The 20,524-nt window shown below is 42.8% G+C and overlaps 1 protein-coding gene across 1 annotated transcript in view; it reads right to left on the bottom strand.

The window, feature by feature from the left end:
• NPSR1 (neuropeptide S receptor 1) overlaps positions 1–20,218 on the bottom strand; it is a 154,000-nt gene extending 133,782 nt beyond the window's left edge. The window contains exon 1 of the mRNA XM_043589237.1: positions 19,806–20,218. Coding sequence (XP_043445172.1) covers positions 19,806–19,961 — 156 coding nt within the window. The 5' untranslated portion in view covers positions 19,962–20,218. The remainder of the gene's footprint in view (positions 1–19,805) is intronic.
• Positions 20,219–20,524: the final 306 nt, after the last annotated feature.

Genomic DNA, 20,524 nt, shown 5'->3' with positions numbered 1-20,524 from the left:
TACTGCCATGGGTTATATTTCATGTTTAATTAACAATGTTAATTTCCCACTGCCTAATTGTTCTCATTGTTCCCACTGGTTCCCATGTGGTAGCATGGGACCACATTTGCATGGGACTGTCTGATTCAGCCTTTTGGTTACTGGTGAATGCTTGAATTCCACCAGCAACAGAAATACCAGTGCCCCACATTCATTTCAATGTGAGTCCCTTCTTCTGATTCATTCTTGGCTCACAAGAGGACCTCTCGATTAATCACAAATAGGGTGTATTGGTAGCTTTGGGGCAATTAAACCCTGGGATTCCATCTGAATTCCCATAATATACCACACCACAGATATTAGAAATCATCTGAAAACCCACTGGGCTGCAAGTCCAGGTCGTAATTAATATTTGTTGAACAAATGAAGTTCCTGCTATGTACCAAGAACTGAGATGAGCATTTAAATTGCTATTTGAGCTCTAAACCCTTGAAATATTAAAAAAAAAAACTAACATTTGAGGCCACCTGGGTGACTCAGTCGGTTAAGTATCCGACCTCAGCTCAGGTCACGATCTCATGGTTTGTGAGTTCGAGCCCCGCGTCAGGCTCTGTGCTGACAGCTGAGTCTGGAGCCTGCTTTGGATTCTGTGTTTCCCTCTCTCACTGCCCCTCCCCTGCTCATGCTCTGTTTCTCTCTCTCTCTCTCTCTCTCTCTCTCTCTCTCTCTCTCTCAAAAATAAATAAACATTAAATTAAAAAAAAAAACACTAACATTTGGGTAAATTAGGTCCAAATCTCTATAATGTAGTAGGAACTAAAGTAATTACTATGTAATATACCAAACACTATTCTTCTTGTTGATCCACATAATTTAAAAAAGCCTCTGGGAACTTGTTTTCTGTTCTGGAGGTACTAATAAATGGGAGAAAGTGTCCATGGAACCCTTCCCCTTGGAAGCCCACTGTAGTTCAGACTCTGATACTTTCAATCTGTAGTTTCCAGTCTATCTCACATTCGAGTAGCTAAAAGAAACTCGCAGGACTTAGCAGATGACAAGCTGGGGCAGACATGAGGCCAGGATATGGAGTAGATGAGAATGGGTAATAGAAAGGGGCACCAGAGGCATCCAGTACGAGGATTCCAGGGAGATCATCCTGAACTCCTGGTGACTTCACTTTCTGGGCACCTACGTTGAATGGTTGGTCAACAGAGTATAAATGGCTGATGAGTTACCTTGCACCCAATTCATACAGCTACTCTTCTGCCTTGGTTTCCATTTGTCCTCTAATTCCTTTGTCTGCATTTCTGGGTCTCCTACATGTTATCTGAGTCTTGCAAGCCTTCCCTGCCCAGGGTCACACACTAGTCCCTCCACCTCTTGTCAGTCATTCCGTGGGAACCTATCTGAGGCCTACAGATGTAACTACCTGCTTAGCTGCAAGCATCACTCCTATCTGAACCTCTTGGGTGTTGGTGGAGTTGGCCATATCACCTTGGGTTTATACTCAGGAGCCTCGGTTACCCCAGCAGGGACAAGTCCCCTAGAGACTGGTCCTCTAGCCCGATGCCTGCCCCTGTCTAAACCACCTTCCTACTCTTTAGCATGGAAGTTCAAGAACAATTAGTGGTTCAGCCCATCCCAACAACGATAGAAAAATGATGCAGGATTGGAAAAGTGGGTTTTCAAAGGAACAGATAATTCACAGGCTGCATGAATAATCCAGAAACCACTATCAAAATCTCATTTGGGGGTTGGAGTGCAGAGAAATTGTAAGGGGAGTGAAAAGAGACAGAAGAGACAGGAGAAAGAAAGACATGAAAAGGGAGAGAATCGCAGCACTGATCCCACTAAATTCCAGAACCTGGCTGTGGCTCTGAAAGCGCGTAACCTTAATTATTTCAAGACCACATCCCTCCCCCCGTATACCTGGGCCATTATTAGAGAGACACGGGCAGCTCCCCAGACCCTTCCACGTGTGAGCCTCAGGGGCCCGTACATTCTCTGGAATCTTTCCCTCTTTTTGGCATACTTTGCTATCACAAAGTTGTCTTACTCTCAGATGCCTTTTAGAACATCCCTTAAGGTTTCTCTACAGAAAAAGATATTTTCATTTGCTCTTATGGAAATGCAATGTGCAAAATATATTTAAAAGTCTGCATAGAGTATTTTATATGACTATTTTGTTGTTTCTGATAATGAAAGTAATAGGTGTTTGCTGTCGACAATTTAGTAAAATACTTACCAAAGACAAAAATCACCTTCCAGAGAGAACTTCTCACTTTCTCATTTTGGTATATTTCCTTCCATATTTTCTCAGTATGTATCTACGTAGCTTATAAAACATGGAATATATTATATATACAGTTAATTGTGATTTTTAAAAAGCTTTAGCATTGAATGAAAACAATGATTGATTGTTATAGGTGCATAACACTCCATCCTGTGGTTAGATCATTATTTTACTCTTCTACCAGATACATACTGAATAAAACAACTTAATACATAAACCCATGTCTAAACTTTGTGTGAATATTTCTTTAGTATTCCTATGGCTCAATCCTGTAAGCAGAATTACTAAGTCCAAGTGCAGTGCAATACATCGTTTAGGCTTGCGGTGTATTACCAAATTTCTCTCCAGAAAACATGTCAATTGTCCTGATTTATTCTCTTAACAGTTTTACAGAACTGTCACATGCTTTACGTAGTATTTTTCTTTAATCTTGCCAATTTGATATGTCTCATTGTTAAGTTTGTATTGTTCAGACACTAGCAGACAATATTTTTTATATGTTCTTTTAGCTCCGCATTTAATCTAAAGTTGTTTTTATTTCTTTTGCCCATTTTTCCATTAGAAATATCTTTTTCTCCTATGTGCTCATTATATATTAAAGGCTTTAATCATGTTATATTCATCACACAATTATGTATTATTATTAGCTATAATAGTAACATATTTAGATTTGTTGCAAATAATTTTCTGTTTTTGTTTCCCTTTAAATTTTTATTTTTAAACTTAGAAAGTTCTTGCTCACCCCAAAATCAGTCTGATAATTACGCTTTTTTCTAGCTATTTTGTAAAAACTTCATTTCAAAATCCAAGTGAAATTGATCTTATAACCTTACGTGATATAAGAATCATCACCCACCCACCTTCTACTTTTATTGCTAAAATATGCATTCTTTCTTACTAATTTTTGTAGTTTCTTTGTAGTATTAAGTTCATTAATGCACAAGAACTTTATTTTTAGGTCAAATTTGTATTATTATTGATGCCAATTACTGTGCTATTTCTGAAATGTTTTTGCTTAATGCAGATTTATATTTATTAAGAGCTGATAGGGAAAAATGCCTCTTCCTCATTAGCATTTATATTAAAAATCTCTTCATTTTTCTCACCTGCTTTTTATAAGCTTTTGAATTATTTTATCAAAATAAAACAATCACATTGAAATTTTGGCTAAAATTGTTTTAGACATTATAAGGTAATTTGGGAGGAATGGACATCTTCACACAATTTAACCTTCCTATCCTGAAGCACCACATGTTTTTTCATTTATTCAAATATTTTATATATTTCAAGAATTAATGCCATGTTAAAGTTGACTAATACTTTCCAGTTTATAAGGTATTCTTGTATTTTCACGATCCTTCCACAAGCCAACCAGGAGCTCTGACTTAGATATCTAGAGACTACAATTCTGTCCTGTCTCTACCATTTATTGGCTGTGTGACTTTGGGAAGATGGCTTTACCTCTCTGGGCTTCATCTGCCCAAACAGGTCATTCTGTGAGGTTATTCCGCAGGTTCCATGGGGAGAGAACGTGATTTGGTAGAGAATTTTCTCAGGTGTGTTCCAGGACCATTGTCTTGATGGCATATTATTAGAGGTAACATCATGATGTTCTGTGGTCAGATAAATTTGGGAACTTCTGATTAAGCAAAATTAAACTGCTTTCTTTACTGTAAGACTTCTCAGAAACTTAAGTAGGCCACTACATTATATATGGTGATATATATAATATGTGCATTTTCCCAGACTTTTTTGGCCACGGTCCACATAATTAGAGTTCTGAGGAACATCTTTGTGGGGTTCTGTTACAGTGCAGAGAGCATGTGCTTCTGAACCAGATCCGATGGGGTTCACATTTTTGGACAACTGATTATTCTGTGACTCATCTTCTATGAGCCTCACCTTTTCTGTCTGTAAATCAAGGATAAGAATGCCTGTTTCAGAGCTACAGGAGCTGCACACACAGTTCTGATCACCAACAGCCCCTGCCTCTCCCAGAGGGAGGATGCTCTTTCCTTTCTCCTTTGATATCAGATCTGACCGCGGACTGACTTTGGCCAATGAATGGTGAGCAGAAGTGATATGTGTCATTTCTGGGTAGCAGCTATAAGAGCCAGGACAGGGTTCACATTTTCTGTCTTTTAGCCCTGGTATCATGGCAGCCTGTGTTGAGATGGAGCCTCCGTCAGCCTGTGTCCCTGAGTAACTACAATAGGCAGGGGCTCCTTGTTAACCCGTAATAAACATGTGGCATGAGCAGGACATAAACATAGTTTTAGCTTTCTGATAATACCTGGTTACTTGCTACCACCGCATAACCTAGTTTAACCTGAGTAATGAAGGAGAAAATGAAATAATTGATGGAGAAAACAAAGTGCTTGGCGGGTAGCATTCAATAAATTATCCTAAGTTTTATTTTGGGCAAGTAGTGTCTGTATTCTTGAATACCTTTTGCATTTTTATCCCAACCTAGGCAAAAAAAAAAAAAAAAATCCTCAAAAAGAAATAATGCATTGGAAAGAAAATTAAATTTATCCTCAGTTGAAAGAATATCTTCTATTTGCATAGATTGCTATGTGTTGCCAAGGGCAATAGTCCACAATACTAGATGAAAGGAAGGAAACTTGCGTTCGGGCCCTAACAATATTCCATTTCATTTTTTATTAAATTATGAGTTGTGAATAATGGTCCTTGAGCAAAGACTTCGGCTCGATATCTGTACGTGAATAGAATTCTGAGTGCCGTGGGGAGACCTCTTATCAGGTGCAGAGTCGGAACACTGCAGGCCTGGGTGAATCAGGGCTCCAGCCCAGCAGAGGAGCTGGGCAATAGCCTTTGGGAGCCAGAAAAAGAAGAATTAAGGGGAGCCCTTTTCCCCCCTGCTGTCAATTCTTCAAGGAACTCTAACAACTCCTCTAGACCCTGTGATCTTCACTATCTCGGTCCAGGATGCTCAGAGAGTAGGGGATTGTTTATGTTAAGCAAAATGCTCTTTAAAATGCAAATAGCCTTGGAAGGTTAAGGGCGCTGTGGGGAGAGACACCGCTGGGAAAGAACTCCGTTACTCAGAAAGGCTTTTATGCTGATACTTGGAATCAGCTTGTTGGGGAAGAATGTTTTTAGATGGAGGGAGGACAAGGGAAAAGAGGGAGAAAAAAAGTTTTCAAAGCAGAGCATGGAAGGTCAAAGCTGAATGCCTGGGCAGGCAGGTATGAGAGCAGGCAGCAGAGATAGTGAAGGGAAAGATAGCTCTTGACAGTGTGGGAAAGCCTAACTGATTGTTGTTTGTGTCAAGGTTATGCTTCCTTCTTCTTCCTCTTCAACAACTTCTATCTGTGGGAGAACTGTCTCTTTCCTTCCAAAAATGAAACATAAATAGGGGAGGAATCCCTAGAAGTTTCTGCTTTATTTACCTTTGGTATTAGGGGAATACCCTGGTAGAGAGTGTGGTGGGTGGGGAATCTGGGTGGGTGGAGAATCTGGGAGTGTGAACAGTGTGGGAGGGTGCAGAATCTGGGGGTGTGAACAGTGTGGGTGGGTAGAGAATTGGGGAGTGTGGAGAGTGTAGGCAAATGGAGAATCTGGGTGAGTAGAGAATCTGGGAGAGTAGAGAGTTGGAGAGTGGACAGTATGGGTGGGTGGAGAACCTGTGTGGGTGGGGAATCTGGGTGAGTGGAGAGTAGGGTGAGTAGAGAATCTGGGAGAATAGAGAGTTGGAGAGTGGAGAGTGCAGGTGGGTGGAGAATCTGGGTGGTGGAGAGTCTGGGAGGCTGGTTTTCAAGGGGAAGGGCATCAGCCTTCGCCACTCACCCACTCTCAGTTTGCGGGCACCCTCATAGGAGATTAATGAGTAGAGCTCCTCCATGACTGCCTTCCTCTTTCTCTCCCCCAAAATCCATCTTCCACATGAGAATGGGCTCCTTCCCTTCTTCAGCATCCTGCGGTGAAGTAGTCGTTGCTCTGCTCCCACAGCAGAGCTACATGAGGGGAGAGCAGCTCTGGGAGGTGTTCCGGATTGCACAGTATGGAATTGGTTTCAGGGTCCAGAGCTAATGTCTCACACTCTTCTTGGTCGTTTTAAAGTGTCAGGAAAGGATATGATTCTTCACACTTTAGGAAGAATAGAAACTCCTCTTGCTGAGCTGTCATGAAAAATGACTTAATGTTTTGGGTAGTTTTTTAAGATAATATTTAAAAAGTGCTTTCAGTATTTTTTCATAAAATTGCACAAGTGAATAACACTGTCATTATCCGAAGTGTGGAGAATCAGTCTGAAAAATTTAAGCTTTTTTCTTTCAGAAAGGGGAGATACTTTTTCGTAGTTACTCAGATACATACGATCCAGTCGGAATCGTGTTTATAAAACTCTATTCAATGCCTTCGTAATCTGGATAATAGCAGGATGAGAAAAACTGAGCATAGCCAGCCGCTATACCAACCAAATGTGGAACAAAAGAAATGAAATGTCTATTTGATTCTCTGTGGCCCTTTTTCAAGGCCCTGTCTTCCAAACATGTAGTTTTGCACTTGGTTTTTGTATATATTGGGAAATTGTTCAGCTCGAAAATAAAGAAAGTCCATTTAACGGTGACTTAAACAAATATTTTTTTCATATAATAAGAAATCTGAAGTTAGGTGGCGGCTGTCTTTGACTCATCGAACTTGCGTTGGCTTTTCTCTTGCGGTCACAAAGTGGCTGCCACAGTTCCATGCATTATGTCAGAATTCAAGGCAGACAGAAGGGAAAAAACAAAATGCCAGCCGTATCTTTCTCCTTTTATCAGAAAAGGAGAAACTTTTTCTCAGAAATCTCACAGGCTTTTTAAATTAAGTTTCCCAAACTGAACTACTTTTAACTGCAAGGGACACTAGGACAGTGAGTACTTGGCTGGGAACGTGAGAAGGGATTTGAGATTAGCTATGGGGTCAACCAAACAGCACTGCCCATTCAACGTCTGTTCCCAAGCACACCTTTGCCTTCTCCAGTTTCATCCAAAGCCTTTCACAAATCTGTTGATGTTCTCCAAAATTAGGAAGCCTCATCATTATTTCTCACCAGCACTAGCTATTACAGACTTAAGATTCATGCTAAGCGGCTAATGGTTGATGTCTACTTGTAAAGTAGAATAAAGAAGACCCTAGAAAAGCATTCGCAGAGCTGTGCCTTGAGTTCTTTGTCGATATTTATACCTATCTTAAGTCCACAATAGAGTCCATTCACCCTTTAAGACTCTCCGAGGGTCTCATCAGGGCCAGCATGGTTGCTGACACTGGAGGCACAGGATCAAACAAAGTGAAGTTTTGGTCCTCACGAGCATAGTTTCACACACGGGTGTGTGATATAATGTCATAGAAGTTGTAGAAGACTCTTGAGGAGATGACATGTGAGCAAAGACCCGTGTCAAGTGGGACCTTCATCTTTCTGTCCATTTTGATACATATTTGCTGCTTTTGGAGACTCATCTATCTTGAACTCTGTACTAATCTTCTGAATTTAGATCCTGTTATGGGTCTTCCTGGGGCTTCAGCTATACTTCCCTTATGCTGTCACTTGGGGATTTATGATTATTAAATGAAACACATTGGGTTCAAAATTAAACTCATGATGTAAATCTCTAGATGATAAATTTTTTATTAAGGTATAATTTATACAGAAGAAAATTCAACCTATGAGTGTACAGTTCAGTGAGTTTTGACAGATGTAACCATCCTTACAATCAGGGTGCGAAATAGTTCCAGCATTCAAAAAGATTCCCCTGTGCTCATTGTAGTCAAGCTTTTGCCCACTCCCCGCCCATGGCAACCACCGATTTGTTTTCTGTCCTTAGAGTTTCATTTTTTTTTTAACAATAACATGTAAATTAAATCATGACAGTCTGTAGCATTTTGAGTCTGATTTCCTTTCATTTAGCATAATGCACTTGAAATCCATCGTGTTGTTTTGTAGATCTGTAAGTTTATTCCTTGTTATTGCTAAGTAATATTCCACTGAATGGGCGTATTATAGTTTGTTTATCCATTCTCCAACTGCAGGATGTTTGGGTTGTTCTGCTTTCTGGCGTCTTTAAATTTTTTTTTTTAACCTTTATTTATTTTTGAGACAGAGACAGAGCATGAATGGGGGAGGAGCAGAGAGAGAGGGAGACACAGAATCAGAAGCAGGCTCCAGGCTCCGAACCATCAACCCAGAGCCCGACGCGGGGCTCGAACTCACGGACCGCGAGATCGTGACCTGAGCCGAAGTTGGACGCTTAACCGACTGAGCCACCCAGGCGCCCCAACTTTCTGGCATCTTTAAATGAAGGCAGGGTAATTATTGACATACAGGCTCTTAGGTAGACATGTGTTTCATTTCCTTTGGGTTAATGCCCAGGAGTAGGATTTGGGGGTTAAACGTACGATAAATGTATGTTTAACTTCATAAGAAAATGGCAAAAAGTTTTCCAAAATGTCCTTACCATCTTGCCATCGGCAATGTATGATGGTTCTAATGGCTTACCATCCTTAACAGTGCTTGATACAGTCAGTATATTTTTATTTTCGCCCTTCTAATAAGTACGTGATGGTATTTCACTGTGGTTTTATTTTGTATTTCCCTAATGACTAAGGATGCTCAACATCTTTTCATGTACTTATTTACCATCTGTGTATTTTCTTTGGTGACATGTCTATTCAAAACTTTTGTCACTTTTTTTTTTTTTAATTTTTTTTTTCAACGTTTATTTATTTTTGGGACAGAGAGAGACAGAGCATGAACGGGGGAGGGGCAGAGAGAGAGGGAGACACAGAATCGCAAACAGGCTCCAGGCTCTGAGCCATCAGCCCAGAGCCTGACGCGGGGCTCGAACTCCTGGACCGCGAGATCGTGACCTGGCTGAAGTCGGACGCTTAACCGACTGCGCCACCCAGGCGCCCCAAAACTTTTGTCACTTTTTTAAACTGAGATTTTTTTTCTTCTCATTGAGCTCTAAGAATTTTTTTATATGTTCTGGATAAAAAGTACCTATTAGGTATATATGTTATTTATAGATATTTTCTCCTAATATGTAATTAGTATTCCTTTTTAAAAATGTTTGTTTATTTGTTTTGAGAGAGAGCAAGAGAGCATGAGCGGGGCGGGGCGCAGAGAGAGAGGGAGAGACAGAATCCCAAGCAAGCTTTGCATTGTCAGGGCAGAGCCCGATGTGGAACTTGAACTCACGAACTGCGAGATCATGAGGTGAGCTGAAATCAAGAGTCGGACCCTCAACCAACTGAGACACCCAGGGACCCCAGTCATTTAATTCTCTTTATAGCATCTTTCAAGTTATAGAAGTTCTTAATTTTAATAGAGTCATATTTATCAAATCTTTTCTTTTATGGTTTGTGTCTTCAGTGTTGTGTGTCAGAAATTTCTGCCTAATCCACAGTCACAAAGATTTTCTCCAGTCTTTTCTTCTATGTGTTTTATTTTAGGTTTTAAACTTAGGTAAATGATCCATTTGGGGTTACATCTTAGAAGGTGTAAGCTTTGGGTATGGGTCCACTTTTTTTTTTTTTAATTTTTTTTTCAACGTTTATTTATTTTTGGGACAGAGAGAGACAGAGCATGAACGGGGGAGGGGCAGAGAGAGAGGGAGACACAGAATCGGAAATAGGCTCCAGGCTCTGAGCCATCAGCCCAGAGCCTGACGCGGGGCTCGAACTCACGGACCGTGAGATTGTGACCTGACTGAAGTCGGACGCTTAACCAACTGCGCCAGCCAGGCGCCCCACGGGTCCACTTTTTACACGTAGCAATCCACTCGTTCCTGCACTGTTTTTGCTGTCTCCATTGAACGGCTTTTTCCCTTGGTCAAAAATTAACTGACCATGTATGTGTGGGCCTATTTCTTTTCCATTTCTGGATGTTTAGCATCCCCTCCGTATCTCACTGGAACTTGACAATCAGTCTATAAACCAGCTAGCATGAGTCCCCTTACTTTAAAGTTTTTCAGAATTATTATGGCTATTCAATTTCCTTTGCCTTTTCATATACATTTTGGGATCAACTTACGAATTTTAACCCCCATATCATCTTCCTTCTCTGCCTCAGCCTGCACTCTCCGGTTCCCTGAACTCTGCCTGTGACCCGACATGATGGCCTCTTGCTTCTTTGCCCACTATCAGATAAGACAATCCTTGCTTGAGCACTGACACCTCTCGTTAGGGCATCATAACTGATGCTTGGTCCCCAAGGTCCCCTCCCTACAGTCTGTCCAGCCCTCTGCAGCCTGATTAACCTCTCTCTGATTAGTTTTCACTGTTAACAGTTTTGCTAATAAAACTTTAAAGATCTTCTTGTCTATACAAATATATATATATATATATATATACACATATATATATGTGTGTGTGTATATATATATATATATATATATATATTGTTTAGTCTAATGGCCCTCTTGGGTCTTTTTTTACCTAACTCTTTCATCTAAACCTGAAGCTTCCCTTCTACTTGTCTTCTACAAGATCTATTTGATTTTCCTTGCAGAAATGCTTCTTTTCAATCTGTTTATACAACTCCCTGCCTGCCCTCCCCATCTTTTCTTCCCTTTTTTTGACTGCAACCACTTCCTTTATAATTATTGACTAAATGTCTGGTATCTTTCCAGAGGCAAGATACCTGTTTCTTTCATCTCTGTACCCACCCCCACCCCCCCACCCCCCGCCCAATGCCTAAGGTAATACTCCATCAAACCAATTCGATTCTCAATTTGGTAGGGCAAAGGGATACATGATATATGGGGAGGGAAAGAATATAGTTGAAAAGATTGTATTCTACATTATTATTTGTACGCTTTTTACTTATTGTCAGATATATAGTATTTTATTTTAAAATTTTAATTAAATTGAGAAATATTTATGTTTATCTATAGGGATTAAGATCTTAAAAGGCTGAAGTCATTTTAGTAATATTTGTTGAATTAAAGCATTAGTTTACCAGCCCTTCACGAGAGTGATATGTCCTTTTTTGGTTCCCTGGTACCTACTATAAGGTCCTCTCCTAAGAAAGCAGCTGTAGTCTCACCGTTCACAGGGCAGACAGTTTCTGCTGGCAGTGACTAGAGGCAGCAGACAGCAATCCTGTGTGACTGCTTGACTGAGATTCTAGTAGACAGAGCTGAGTCCATTCACCCCACTGCAGCAGGTCCTATTGTCCACAGATGGTGGCCTTTGCCTCTGTACTTTGCAGAAGACCTGTATGGCTGGACTTCTATAATCAGGTGTCAGAACACATCAGTGGAGAGCAAGGATGTGAGTGTTAACATCCGCCTTTCCCAATACCTGCCTGATGTCTTGGGGCTCAGAGATGGATGGTTTGCAGACCTGAGGTGTGGAATCTGAGCTAGCAGCATGAAAAGAAGTACAGTTAGACCTCACATATTGTCTGCTTCGGGTCTAAAGATTTGCCTGCACCCACTTCCCTGTCAGACGGTCTTGTGCTGCTCTCAAGAACTCCCCCAAATTGCGGTACCTTTAAAATTCAAATGCAATGGCGTGTGGGATATAGATGAAGACTCTATCCACTCTTATATGCTCACATTAATTTACTGAGACATTACAAATAAACTTGTGACACAAACCATTCTTTTTTTAAAAGTTTATTTATCTTGAGAGAGAGAGAGAGAGTGAGAGAGCAAGTGCATGCAAAGGAGGGGCAGAGAGAGAGAGGGGGAGAGAGAATCCCAAGCAGGCTCCACGCTGGAGCCAACACGGGGCTCAGTCCCACAAACCGTGAGATCATGACCCGAACTGAAATCAAGAAGGAGACACTTAACCAGTTGAGTCACCCAGGCGCCCCGTGGCACCAACTGTTTTTTGATGCGCTCTTTCAGTCACCAAAGTATTTCTTGACCATTTTTCTAATATGTGTCAGACACTATGCTGGGGAAGTAGGATCTAGACTTGTCCTTCCATGACTGACATCTAGTGGTGTGTGTGTGTGTTTGTGTACGTGTGTGTGTTCATGTGCGTATCTTACATCATATGATGTATGAGTTATGAACATATTCAGGCCAGGTCAAAGAATCTGGGTTTCGTCCTGTAGAAGGTGAAGATCAAACCAAACTTTAAGCAGTACACTATGCTCCCCACACTGGGGGTGTTCAATAAAGCTACATTTCCCATGCCTGTCACCTAATTAATTCCTGACAACGGAATTGAGTCAAAGTCATGTGCCATTTCAGGGCAGAGCAGATGAGGAAAGGTTTGCATTCTTCCTTGGAAACCATTTTGTTCTAGAAGGCAGAGTTACAAATTGACCTGCTTGCAACTGGGATGTGAGAGATAAAGCAACTTCTGATGTGCTAAACCACAGATATTCAGGATTTAGTTTTTACTATTGTAGAACCTAACCTTTCCTGACTAAAATCAGCAGCAGAATCTTGTTTCTTTTTTCTTCTTTCTTTTTTTCTTTCTAATTTCTTAGGAAGCTCACACTTTTACCTTTTCTCAGATTTCGTGCCCACCTTTGGTTAAAAAACAAGAATGCTATTTTAAACTCTCCTAGAGCTGATGGTAAGTCAAAAAAAAATCATGTGAAATTATGTTGTGGACTATAAAGTGCTGACGAGTGTAAAAGATCCATCATTTTTAGGCAGCTACCAATATTGCCAAAGTTAGGATAAAAGAAAGAAAGAAAGAAAGAAAGAAAGAAAGAAAGAAAGAAAGAAAGAAAGAAAAGACAAGAACCCTGAGGATTACTCCTTAATGATTTCATCCTGACTTTGGGTGGTTTTGGCCCAGAAGATCTTTTTGCCACAGTAGAAGCCTATCCTTTCTTCTGCTGGATGGGGCATAATTTCCCATCTCTGAAAATAGCCCTTCTTGTACTGGGCCACTAAGCTTGCCTAGATAAAAAGTAGACATTATATCAAGATGATAAAGTAAGAAATGGAATCTTCTTTAAATATCTGACTCTCCATTTTTCATGGTCTAATTGAGAGAAAAGAAACAGCTCAATTCACCACCACTGTTTGAGGACTTAATGCATATTAAAACTGTCCTAAAGGGCTTCAACTGCAGTGATATCTTTTAAAATATTCAAAAGCTTCTTCCATAGAGATAATGGTGGCCCCTCATCTCTCAGAAAGTAGCTTTGGGAAAGAGTGAAACAACTAGTTCCTGGGTATAGAATAGCTAATATTTATTGAACCCTTTAGGCCACTCACTCTTCTGAAAGGCTTCACAAGCATTCCGTCACTTAACTTGTCACAGCAGCCCTCTGGAGGACATTTAACTGTTCGTGTCATCTATCTGACATGGAAACCATGGCACAGGTAGAAGCGAGCTGCTCAAAGTCACGCAGCTAGATAGTGCTGGCACTTGTACCTGACCCCAGCGGTCTGGCTTTAAAGGCTACGCCTCAGGGGCGCCTGGGTGACGCAGTCGGTTAAGCGTCCGACTTCAGCCAGGTCACGATCTCGCGGTCCGTGAGTTCGAGCCCCGCATCAGGCTCTGGGCTGATGGCTCGGAGCCTGGAGCCTGTTTCCGATTCTGTGTCTCCCTCTCTCTCTGCCCCTCCCCCGTTCATGCTCTGTCTCTCTCTGTCCCAAAAATAAATAAACGTTAAAAAAAAAAAAAAATTTTAAAGGCTACGCCTCAATAAAACGATGGGGAAGATTCAAGAGCCTGAGTTTACCTGGGGATGACTAAGCTACTTCTTAAATCAGGTCAACTGAGATGTAGAGAAAAGCTAGATTCAATGATAGAGGAATGAAGTTACATTTCTTGACCACTTGAGTACATGGCTCCAAACACTCTTACCCACTATATCAACAGGATGACAGGGTGACATTTTGAAGCATAAATGGATGTGCCCCTTCCTACCCCTTTAGGCAGCCCAGGCTGCCAGAGAGCTGTACCCCATCTGGCCTCAGGGTATTATCTTTACCAATGTAGGCAGAGAGAAACAAGTCAAAGTCAGGCTTTCAAAAAAAATGCCTCATGGAAGTTATCTCAAATACCTTGAAAAGAAATAGCTTTTCCCCTTGCAAGAGAATGTGTCTTTTGAGCGTTCAGAGCTGAGAGCTTGGAATAATGAATTCAGAGGAACACAGTGCAGTCAGCCTCCCCTCCATAAGGAAAGGCTGACGGAGAAGGCCGGTAAGAGAGGACAACAGTGGTATAGAATGTGAGGAAGGGTAGACACTGATGAGAGGGTATTACATTGCCCCCTCCAAAGACCGGCACAAAACAAGGAAGAGATAACACCCTCTGAGTTTGGGAGCACAGGATTAAAAGGGCGCTGAAGTCCACTTACTGTATAGGAACCAGGGAATGGCAGTCTCTGGGGGCTTTCCCAGCTATCACGAGGTAGGAGTGGTACAGATATGATCGTCGCGTGGGTAGAGGTGGCACCAGAGACGACATCACTGTGTTTCCCACCGCCCGGAGCTGGGAGGGGAGGACACAAAAACTGAGCCAGGATTGACAGAGGGAAAGAGGGAGCTATGAACACCCGTGTGCCTAAAGGAAGTGTGACAGAGGTACCCTGCCTCAGAACGCGGTGTAGCCCCGACGGCCCGATGGGGATTCAGACGAGGGTCTGGACCAAGGATGTCCACTTCTGAAGGCCAGAAACGACTTTTCGTCTCCGCTGAGGCCGACTTGCCCGGATCCCTCCTCAGGGCGGACCCCCACCCTTACCCCCATCACACACATGTGAACACATCACAGAGACAGCATCCCGAGAGCCGAGACACCTTCGCTGAGTCAGAAAATGGGAAAGCCCTTGGGGGGCGGAGAAACCGCAATTCTGAGTTCGCTTGGCACTGACGAGGATCACGTCTCCTGCCATCGGATGCGTGAGCAGTGCGAAGGGAAATTTAGTTGAGCAGGTGTTCCTTTCTCACAAGCTAGAGTCCAGAGCTTGGGAATTGCAGGGCGTCCCCGTCCCCGAGGAGCCCGCCAGCAGCAGCTGTGTCTTTCTCAAGGACCCAGAGTAAAATCGGACGAGGCAGAGCTTACCCAGTAGGGGGTGGGGAGTGTAGCGCTGGGTGTGCACAGCAGAAACAGGCAGGAAATAGCAGACCTTTAACAGTTACTTAAGTGAGCAAAACTAGTAGTCGTTCCCTCACCAACGGCCACATGTTCAACTGCACGAATGTACTGAAAATGAACGCACCGAGTGAAACCATACAGGAGGGCAAACACAAACGCATGAGGTGAAGGCCAGGCCTTTGTTGTCATCTGCCGGAGATCACACGGGAAGGTCAGGGACCGAGGGCTCCTGGATTCCAGGAAGGGCATCAGTGACACCTGTCCTGGCATCCAAGATGGAAGGAGACAAACAAGTCCCCAACAGGTGGGACAGGACAAGAGGAGAGGGTTCAGGCCAGCGGGCAAAAAGGAGCTGAAATGACAGTCACTGTCATTTGAGGTGAAAATGCTGGTACTTAGTAGGTAGGTCAAGTTCTTTTTTTTTTTTTAATTTTTTTTTTAACGTTTATTTATTTTTGAGACAGAGAATGAACAGGGGAGGGTCAGAGAGAGGGAGACACAGAATCTGAAGCAGGCTCCAGGCTCCAAGCTGTCAGCACAGAGCCCGACGCGAGGCTCGAACTCACGGACTGCAAAGTCATGACCTGAGCCGAAGTCGGCCGCTCAACCAACTGAGCCACCCAGGCGCCCGAGGTAGGTCAAGTTCTTAGAAATGAGTTGTCAACCGAAATACAGTGAAAAGAAGCAAGTCTTCGTAAACTTTTTCAATTGAGCTCTTGCTAAAACCTCGTGTGAGATAAGAACATGAGTTGAACCAGAATTTGCTATTGTTATATTCAAAGAGGAAAGGTGTAGCAAGAATATTAACAATAAGACAGTAGACAAGAGGTTGCACTAACAAAGGGGGGAAAAAAACGTGTCCAATCACCCTCAAGCACTTAGCTGCAACCATTTACATATAAACAATAGTTAGACTAATGGCATATCATTTGTTAACTACTCACTGAAGGAGATTCAATAAAAGATCGTCATTAGGTAACATTTAGCAATCTTGGTTGATGTTTTTTCCCTCACCTGAGAGTAATAAAAATGAGTTCATCTGCATTATTTCATAATTTTGCCAATTTACTCATTCAGACCGGTTTCTCTCCCAGTTACTTTGAGTTAATTTTCTCATCATTAAGAGATACTGGAAGCATTGCTAGCACCTTCAAGGGCAAAATGAAGAGTTTCATCTTTGTCTTCCACTTGGACAGGTTTATATTCACCTCCTCCACTCACTTTCTGATTAGCCAGGTCCCATCCTTCTAGGGAATTTCTGGTAGAGTTTAATGCTGTCACTGGGAGCTGAAGAGGTGAAGCTGATGGGACCCTGAAATTGGAAACTATGAAAGAAACTGGGGCTTGAGCTGGGAACCTTGAACCCAGGACCACATAGGATTGGTAACATGAAGCCAATGATAGAGGAAGGGGGTGGCGAACTCACCTCTAACCTTCTTGCCTATATCCAAGGACATGGTTACACAGCAGAGTAGGCTAGAGCAGTGGGGAGTGGCGGTAAGACTTTGGGGGTGGAAATGGGAAGAAGGGAAAAGGTCTAAGCCTGTGGAAGGAAAAGCTAACCATATTTACACAGGGATGTCTTTTCTCCTGCCAAGAGAGCTTTGGAGTTCAGAGGAGAACCTGAAGGCTAAGCAGGAAACTAAGTCAGAAGCCCAGGTGTGTGGACTAAACAGGACTGCTGAGACTAGCAAGGCTGCAACGCGGTAAGTACGGTTGCTCGGGCCTAAATCAGTACTAGGTTCTAGTCTATGGCACCACAACGAATTCCATACCCCATCCACTGGCATCCATAACTTACCTTGGTCATGTTGGCTTAGAAATGAGACAAGGATGATTCGAATGTTCCTGCAGAGAAGGACTTTGGCCAGTACAGAGAGTAGAGACGAGGCAAGGCAGAGGCTGCCATGTGCAGTCATGGTTGATAAGATACCCACTCCCCCAACTCTGTTACGGAGCAAGCAAGCTTTCTATTAGCCAATCTGACAAAATGGGGGCAGTTGACAGAAACAGAATACCACACTTCATTTGTGTAGTAAACATTAATTGAGTACGTCTAGCATGGTGCTGGTTTCTGGGGAATAGGAAACAGAAATCAAGCATTCCTTTCCCTCAAGGACCTTAATGACTATTAGATATCTCCTAGGCACGTACTGAAGTAGCAGTCGAAGACAGATTAAGTGGCAAGAAGACAGTTACACTCCTTGGCACGACTGGAACTCAGAGGAGAGATGGGTCAAGGGGGGCTTCGAGGAGGAAGCAATTCAAGAGGAGACTTAAGAGTGGGTAGAATGTATATAAACACAGATGAAGGTGGAAGGCAAGTCCAGGTGGAAAAGAGACACCATAGTGTGTGAGAATTAAAGGAGATACTTCACAGAAGTCCTTTAGAAAGATTCCTGGCACCAAGAAAGCCCACAGCAAATGAAATGCAAGGTGATTCCTGTTATTGTTGGTTCTACTACTTTTACTGCTGATACCATTTGTTTTATTTTTATATTATTTACTGCTTTCGGTAGAGAACGGGGATTAAAAGTACACGTTTGAGAGACGGTAAAGAGGAGCGGTTCTGGCTTTCTTCTTGAGAAGTAGGTGACATCAAAGGACCAATGAATAAGGGTTTGCATCACCATTGTTCCTGTATCGCCAATGTAACAGAACTGCCCTGTTCAGAGAGGACCCTGGGGAAAGGTTACCCTGAAACATTTAAGCTAGGTTCCCACAAACACCAGCACCTGCCTTGTAACTACAAATCACTGTGTTTTAGTCAATGATTGCATGGGTCAAAAGTGAAATGTTCTAAGCTCCCAGACAAACAATTCTTCTCTTTTATCCTCTTTTCCTTGTACACTGGTCCAGGTGTTTGAGGGCAAACATGAAAAGGAAGGAGATTTAAAAGAAAAAAGTGATATGATTCTCCTTAGTGCCCAGAGATGGTGTTGCTAGGACAGAGTATAAACACTAGTAGAGAACCAGCAGGGGGTGAGGGGTGGGGTGGTTTGTCTGAATATTCAAAATATCCCCTTAGGAGCTATATTCAAAAAATGGCCAATGAGATTTCAGTGGAGACTGAGTATTGCCTTATTGCTGATTATTATCCCTTTTGCAATGGCTATTCTCTCTTCATTCTGTTTACTGTCATGTTTTATAAATATCAGAGAGGCTTCAGAAGCAGTGTCACTGAGAAGGAGCTGTGTCTGTTTCCTGGGTGCACAGAGCCTGCTTCCCCAAGACAGAATCTCTGGGTCTGCAAGCTGATTTCTTAAAGGGGATTATTCAGTCAAAGGTAAATGACAACAAACTCCAATTTCAGTTTCTATTTTCTGTCTTGGGGCTGGGCAGCTGGGCAGGGTGTGTGCATGCATTAGGAGGTGGTTCTGAGGGGCTGGACCGGTGGAGCCAGCCTAAGTGACTTGTTCAGGCTCTGCTTTGTTATTTCGTCTCTTGGTTTTTGAGGAGCAGGAGGCTGCCTTCCGAGATTGCTCCCTGTTGAAAGTTTTATTTTGAGTGTTTGCAAAGAAGCAAAGCTCCAGTAGAGAGGTGGATGTTACAGTAATTCTATTTTGTGGGGTAAAAACTAAATCATTTCAAGAACACCCAGAGGACTAAAAAAAAAAAACTGCTAGAATTTTTTTTTTTTTAAGTATTTTCCTTTTTGGTATAAAAAACCAGTTGGAGACGTGGGAATTACTGCCACCACTTAATGCACCTTCAGGCAGCGTGTGAAATACCTTGACATGCCTGCCTTCTGATGCCAGAAGCAGAGAACTGTCGTTTTCCAGATGTCTGATTTCTGACCAATCTTGTTGCAAAAGAGGGAACAGGATTAGGTTAATGAGGATCATTTCCTCAGTATGGCCCTTGGATGCTTTGAAGGTGAAATTCACCAAAGTCGGATTTCTCCTTTGTTCCAGGAGGCAACTTGTTGCAAAGGATGGCACCACAAACTACAATCAAAGAATCTATTTCTCACTGATGTTCAAAGGATAGGATCAATAAGAGTGTGGACCTTCCCTCCTTACTGCTTAGGTCTTCGGTTGCACCAGGCACTGTCCTGGGGGATGTGGGCTTTCCACACCTCTGATGTTCCTAGCAGACAACTCACGCAATAACCCCTACAAGAAACAGGCAACATTTCAAGCACTACTATAGAGTTAATTAAAAGTGCTTTTATCTAAGGGGAGGGGAGTAAAATCATCCACTTTGCAGACTCTTAGGCATGAAGTTCACATAAATGTTACGCAAGATTCACACGTTTTCAGCAACAGCAGCAGCAGAACAAAAGACCAGTATTCAGAAAAAAACTGCACTATAGGTCCTTGGACAATATGAAAAACTCTTTGCCTTAGCTCATTGGTTGTTTTTTTTTTTTTTTTTTTCCTTTTACTCTTTTCGGTAGAGATAACAAACTATACCCATTCACGGTATTGGCAATGATAGTTTAATTGGGTCTCTTAAATTCTACTTGTCTCATTTAAAATCCGTTCAGACTGGAAAGCAGGAAACTTACCTTAAAGGAGTAGTAGAAGGAGCCCCACTCCTCCCCTTCCACCACTTCAGTGAAAGTCACCGTTTCGGTGCAGAGGGCTGGGGAAGCATCCGGGATCTGCGTGGTCCCGCTGGAGCCCTTGGAGTCGGGGCTGCCCTCTGTGAGGTTGGCTGGCATGGTTCGGGTGGAGTTGAGCCTGGCTGTCCTGGCTCCTGCAGCCCACGAAGAGTCCAGCTCCCCTCTGAGAGCTGGCCAGCAGCTGCAGTTCTGCACCTGCTCTGGCTCCTAAGGCTTCTGGCTGGAGCTCAGCTGAGCAGAGTGGCACGGAGCCCTCCCAGAGCCCACCTCCCTGAAGAGCTCTGCCTGACGCCAGGGAGGATCCTTGTGCTGCTCTCTCCTCAGCAGTTATGATCCAGTAGCCGACACAGCCTCTTCACCCCCAAGTCCCGCCCGCCCATGGCGGGGCCTTGACCCAGGGCAGGTCTGAGACACCCCCACCCCCCACCCCGAGCGATCCACGTGGCTCCTGAGACAGGCTTCCCTGCCGGGCTATGCTTTCCTTAACTTCCAGAATGGACTCCCACTTCTGCTCCAGCTTCAACAGTACAGGAACTTGGACTCAACAGCAGACTGATTAATTCAGATCGTGTTGGATCTTCTGATATCAAATCATAATTATGCATTTGCCTCAGCTGCGCTTGCCTTCTGACTTACAATACTCTCCTAACCATTTACTTAGT

This window comes from Prionailurus bengalensis, chromosome A2, assembly GCF_016509475.1.
Source record: "Prionailurus bengalensis isolate Pbe53 chromosome A2, Fcat_Pben_1.1_paternal_pri, whole genome shotgun sequence".
NCBI lineage: Eukaryota > Metazoa > Chordata > Mammalia > Carnivora > Felidae > Prionailurus > Prionailurus bengalensis.
The sequence above is the reverse complement of the archived record's forward strand: the minus strand, read 5'-3'. Positions and strand labels throughout refer to the sequence as shown.